At 42.4% G+C, this 6,183-nt stretch overlaps 1 protein-coding gene across 1 annotated transcript in view; it reads left to right on the top strand.

The window, feature by feature from the left end:
- FNBP4 (formin binding protein 4) overlaps positions 1-6,183 on the top strand; it is a 31,035-nt gene continuing 24,852 nt past the window's right edge. The window contains exons 1-4 of the mRNA XM_004016462.6: positions 1-259; positions 1,263-1,361; positions 5,203-5,339; positions 5,655-5,838. Coding sequence (XP_004016511.3) covers positions 34-259; positions 1,263-1,361; positions 5,203-5,339; positions 5,655-5,838 — 646 coding nt within the window. The 5' untranslated portion in view covers positions 1-33. The remainder of the gene's footprint in view (positions 260-1,262; positions 1,362-5,202; positions 5,340-5,654; positions 5,839-6,183) is intronic.

Below are 6,183 nucleotides of genomic sequence, written 5' to 3'. Positions count from 1 at the left end.
GTCCGACGCTCGCGGCTCGCGCTCGGGCTCGCGATGGGGAAGAAGTCCCGGGCGGTACCCGGCCGGAGGCCCATCCTGCAGCTCTCTCCGCCAGGTCCCCGGAGCAGCACGCCGAGCAGGGACCCGGAGCCGGAACCCGACGCCGAACCGGACTCGACGGCGGCGGCGGCGCCCAGCCAGCCGGCCCCGGCAGCGGTGTCGACGACGACAACCGCGGTGACTGCCGCCGCGGCGGCCTCGGAGGACTCGCCCTCAGAAGGTAAAGCGTGCGCGAGGGCCCTGGCGCCGACGTGGGGCCAGTCCGAAACTCGAGCTCGGGGGCTGCGGCCTAGGTCTGTCAGACTGGGCCTGCGAGGAACGGGAAGCCCGGGCGGGCGGCGTCCGCCTCCGAGGCCTGCTGCGCGGGGCCTGCGGGCAGGACGGCTGTGGGCCCGGAGGGGCGGAAGGGGCCGCGGAGCCGTGTGCGCTCGGCCGGAGCCGGCCCAGAGGCGCCATCTCGGGTGCAGGGCTTGGCCCGGGCCGCCCAGTCTCCTTCCTCACCGTCTGCTCTCGGTTTTGAATAGCTTCACGGGGTAGATGGAGACGGTGCGTTTCCTCGTCTTAGCCTCAGTGACCGTGGAACCTGCCGTTTCCTACACGTCATGTGCTTTTCGTTTCGTTTTTGTTGAAATTGAGAGAGAGGCTGTAGAAGTAACCATACTTGTGTTACGCCAGCTCAAGTGTAAGTCCATCCTAGTTGGCAGGTTTCCGCAGCATTCCTGGAGAGGTGGAGCTCGTGGGTTCCCAATCACTTGTGTTTATCCCCAGAATGGTACTTGGATTAAGATGAACCAGACAGAATTACTTTAGGAGCCATATGCGGGAAAAGCCCCGATGTTTTCAGGTGCTAAAATAATAATAATTATAATAAAGATCACTTTGGGGAAAAAATGCTCTAGTTATGCTTATAGTAAAAGCCGTATGGTTAAGCTGGAGAGAATTTAACGTGTGCGTGTATGTGTTTTAACTTGGGATTATTTCAGATAATTTTTATGTATGGTGTTCACATTCTTAAATGTTGACGCCGCTAGGCAGAGTGAAGATTCCAGCTGTGCTTGTTTCTCGCCTCTCAGTTAGTTGGATCAGTGATGGGTTATAGCCACTTTGTTTTGAAATTGAGGAAATCTAGACTTGAGAGGTCAAGTCAGAGATTGTTTTGTCACCTGTGTAGTTTTTTTTCTCTGTTCGGTCATCTGGCTGTTTGCTTTTGTTCACTGTTTTAGATCCAGATGAACAGGAGGTGGTGGTGGAGGTTCCCAGAGTTGTTCAGAATCCTCCCAAACCAGTCATGACCACCAGGCCCACTGCTGTTAAAGCAACAGGTATAGTTTTTTGTGTTTGTTTTTTTTTTTAATTCATTGTCTACCATATCTTTCTTTAGGATCAAATTGTGTTTATATATGGTGTTTTGATGAATGTTTCAGCAAATTTATACTCCCGTTAAATGGAAATTTAACATCTTTGTGAGGGGTTGTAGTTGTACGTACCAGTGTAAAATTTGCTGTTCTTGTCTCTCTGTACCCAAATTAATTTCTGCTACTTTTTCTAATGCTATTTTTTAATATATTTTTTATTGAAGGATAATTGCTTTACAGTTGTTTGCTGTTTTCTGTCAAACCTCAACATGAATCAGCCATAGGTATACATATACTCCCTCCCTTTTGAACCTCCCTCCCATCTGCCTCCCCATCCCACCCCTCTAGGTTGATACAGAGCCCCTGTTTGAATTTCCTGAGCCATACAGCAAATTCCCATTGGCTATCTATTGTACATATGGTAATGTAAGTTTCCATGTTACTCTTTCCATACATCTCACCCTCTCCTCCCCTCTCTCCCCCACCATGTCCATAAGTCTTTTCTGTATGTCTTTTTCTCCACTGTTGCCCTGTAAATTCTACAGTACCATTTTTCTAGATTCCAAATATATATGTGTTAGAATACTGTATTTATCTTTCTTTTTCTGACTCACTTCACTCTGTATAATAGGTTCTAGGTTCATCCACCTCATTAGAACCCACTCAAATGCATTTCTCTTTATGACTGAGTAACATTCCATTGTGTATATATACCACAACTTCTTTATTCTGCTAGTGCTATTTTGTAACTTGTTTTCTGGCTTCCCCAGTATCTTGGCATTCTTTAGGGAATGCAAACAGTGTCTTCCTGTCTTTTTCTTTAAGAAACTGCTCTGATTGGTACCTAGCAAATGTTGAAAATTGCTCTTACTCAGTATTTTTTAAGCATGAAAGAATATTTGCAGCAGTGGTTTTGTAGACAGACCTGGGTTCAAATCACCACTCTGGCATTCATGCTAAGACCTCATGACATCATTCATCTGTAAAACAGATCTTTCGGCCCTAAGTTGTTTTGATGATTAAATTAAATAACATATATAAATTTCTAACCCGCAAGTGCTGAAAATGTTCGTTTTCTCTACTCTTTATATATCTTAAGAGATTAAAGTGTGTTTTCATACTAAATATTCTATAATTGGTAATAACTTTGATCTTCTGAATTTGAGGGACTTTTTGTACTATGTACCTGAAGTAACAGATGCATGCTCCTCCCCATACCCCATTTACCACTTAAAAAAAACTGTGGACGTCGAGGCGAACCTAGTTTGTGAGTACATCATGTGAAATTCTGGGCTGGATGAATCACAAGCTGGAATCAGTGTTGCCAGAAGAAATATCAACAGCCTCAGATATGCAGATAATAATACTCTAATGGCAGAAAGTGAAGAGGAGCTAAAGAGCTTCTTGATGAAAGTGAAAGAGGAGTGAAAAGCTAGGTTAAAACTCAACGTGAAAAAAACTTAGATCATGGCATTCAATCCCATCAATTCATGGCAAATAGAAGGAGAAAAAGTGGAAGCAGTGACAGGTTTTTTTCTTAGGCTCCAAAACCACTGTGGACAGTGACTGCAGCCATGAAATTAAAAGATGCTTCGAACTTGAATGGAAAGCTATGGCAAACCTAGATAGCATATTAAAAGCAGAGACATCACTTTGCTGATAAAGGTCCATATCGTCAAAGCTATGATTTTTCCAGTAGTCATGTAGGTGTTAGAGTTAGACCATAAAGAAGGCTGAGCACTGAAGAACTGATGTTTTTGAATTGTGCTGGGGAAGACTCTTGAGAGTCCCTTGGACTGCAGGAGATCAAACCAGTCAACTCTAAAGGAAATCAACCCTGAATATTCATTGGAAGGACTGATGCTGAAGCTGAAGCTTTTCTCTGGCCACCTGATGTGAAGAGCTGACGCATTGGAAAAGACCCTGATGCTGGGAAAGACTAAAGGCAAATGGAAAAGGGGTGACAGAGGAGTCCATGGTTAGACAGCATCACTGATTCAATGGATTTGAGTGAACTCTGGGAGATACTGGAGACAGAGGAGCCTGATGTACTACAGTCCATGGGGTCGCAAAGAGTTGGACCCGACTTAGTGACTGAAAAACAATAACAATATTCTTGGCTCCTTAGTTGTAAATGAATTGGCCGTATGCATATGGGTTTACTTCTGAGCTCCAGGACATCCTTAACAATCAAGAAAGAATATCTGTGATTGTCAAAATAAAAGTTATATTAACACACACACACACAAAAAAAAACTGTGAATTAAAAGGTAACCTGGAGAAGGGAATGGCAACCCACTCCAGTATTCTTGCCTGGAGAATCCTGTGGACGGAGGAGCCTGGTGGGCTACAGTCCATGGGGTCGCAAAGAGGCGGACACGGCTGAGTGACTAACACACACATGGGAAAGGTAAAACCCATGAAAGAAATTTCAGGACTAGGAAACAGCATTATGTTTTCAAGAGTTTGGAAGGGATTTTATGTATATAGTATGAAAATCTCTGAATTGAAGAGAAAAAGACTAGATGGAGCCTCTCTGAGCCTGGGTAATTAATCCTGCCGGGGAATTTTGTAATCCAAATTCCCTTCAGCTCACCTGGCCGGAACCTTTTACCAAAGTATATAGCACTAAAGCCAATGTTTATTATTGTCTCTAAACTAAGAAGGGTTTCTGTGTAAAAATAGAAATTTCCTATCCTCCGCTTTCCCCCAGAAACCCATCAGTGCTGAATTCTAAGGTGCAGATTTTTTCTGTACGGAAATGTCTTACGTAGTTCTTGCCTTTACCTGTTGTTCAGGAAATGTGGAAAATTGACTGGTTATCTACGGCGCCCCTCCCCCAACCACCAAATGAGATATATTTAGAAACTGGAAAGGGGAGATACTGTCTAATAAATATCCACTTTAAAATATTCCTAATCAGTTTAAAATAATATTTTGGGAATTGGTAGTGTAACACCTTAGCTATATACTAAAAAATAATGAACGCATGATTTATGTGAATAAAGTATTGGATGTGAACTTCTGTATATAAATGAAGCAATTTATGTTCACACCTAGGTGAATCTATGAATTTGTTTATGGAATTATAACAAAGAAAATTAGATTTTACCTCCTGATAAATCTTCAGTTTCCACGACACTGGGAAATTTAGTCCTGTTATTAAATGAAAAGTCAAGTTAGGCTTAGATAGTTCATGTGCCTATTGTGATAAAATATGTAAAGAGAGTATATATGCTCACTTATAAATTGTAACATTAGAGTAATAAACATCGGTCAACTAATAAACAGTTTCAGGTGTTTTTAAGAAGGTGACCGCATTGCAGCATTACAGAGGCCGTACTTAGTATTTTCAGCTTTAGCTGTGACTCTTGTTTCCTTTGTTCTGGTCGTAGCATCTTATGTTCTGTTTTAATTCATCACTTGTTTGAGGGGAAATTATTGAAAAGAGCTTTGTTTCCCACTTTGAAAAATCTCCTTGTTTCATTTACTAAACTCCAGTTGGTTTACTTGTTTGAGATAGAGACCTAAATCAGATTCTAAAATCAGGATACATATTACGTGTTATTTTGACAGAGGGAGTATGTGGTTGAATAATTGAGCACATATTTTGAAAAGGATGTCAAATTGCTATGCAGGTTGATTTTATTAGTTCTAAGTGCATAATTATTTTATACCTCTCTTGGTTAGCTGTAGATTTCTTGAGGTTCTATAAGTGAACTAAATGGCTAAAGAATCATATTTTCTGTTGGATACTTCCTAGGACTTTGGCATTGTTAGAAATGTTGTTTTACCTTTTTGTTCCCAGGAGGTCTGTGCTTGCTTGGTGCATATGCTGACAGTGATGATGAAGAGAATGATATTTCAGAAAAACCAGCACAGTCTAAGGAAGCAAATGGAAACCAGTCAACCGATATTGACAGTACATTGGCCAACTTCCTAGCGGTTAGAAGTGTTTTTGTGTTTGGGTTTTTAGTTATTGAAGCCACTTTGGGATTTGAATTTCAAGTGGTTAGCCCACTTGTCAGTCTGTATCTCCTGCTCTATTTTTCTCCCTTAGTCCCTCCCCATCACTCTCAATTTCTCCTTTTGTGCCAGTTGTAAGAACAAAAATGGGGAAGAGTAGAGTTTTGACTTGAGGAGCAGAGACTCAAGCTTCTTAAGTCAAAACCCTGTACAGTGGAGGGTTGGTTGGTTTGTTTTCATTATTGCTGTTTTTGGGGTTTCACCTCAGTAATGCTTGTTGTTTTCACCCTGAAGGAAATTGATGCAATAACAGCTCCTCAGCCTGTGGCTCCTGGAGCAGCTTCTGCTCCACCCCCAACTCCACCCCGGCCCGAGCCAAAGGAATCGGCACCTGCCCTTTCTTCCACTACTCCTAATGGGACGGACTCAACCCAGACCGCAGGGTGGCAGTATGATACTCAGTGTTCACTGGCAGGAGGTAAGCTTGAGTCTTTGAGTTTTAAAGAAACCTGAAATGTGGTTCTTAAAGTTGTTCTAGGCATTGAGGTTCCCAAAGTTGAAAGCCTATATACCTTAGCCCCAGACTTTAGAATTCTGGCTTTTTAAATACAGTACTTGGAAATAACTAACTGCTCGGCTATATTTTTATCAGAAGATGATTGTTTGCCTTTTAACCAGTGGCAGATTATGCTCAGTAAATAATAAAAGCCATTATTTTTAAAAGTCTTTTGCGGTTTGCAGTGTATCTTTCAACTATCAAACTGCTTTTTAAACCATGTTTGCAAAGACAGCTCAGGAGGGAGGAGTTGCCCCCCCAGGGGAC

The sequence above is a fragment of the Ovis aries genome, chromosome 15, assembly GCF_016772045.2.
Source record: "Ovis aries strain OAR_USU_Benz2616 breed Rambouillet chromosome 15, ARS-UI_Ramb_v3.0, whole genome shotgun sequence".
NCBI lineage: Eukaryota > Metazoa > Chordata > Mammalia > Artiodactyla > Bovidae > Ovis > Ovis aries.
Note: the sequence above shows the minus strand (reverse complement) of the source record. Positions and strands in the feature narration are given on the sequence as shown.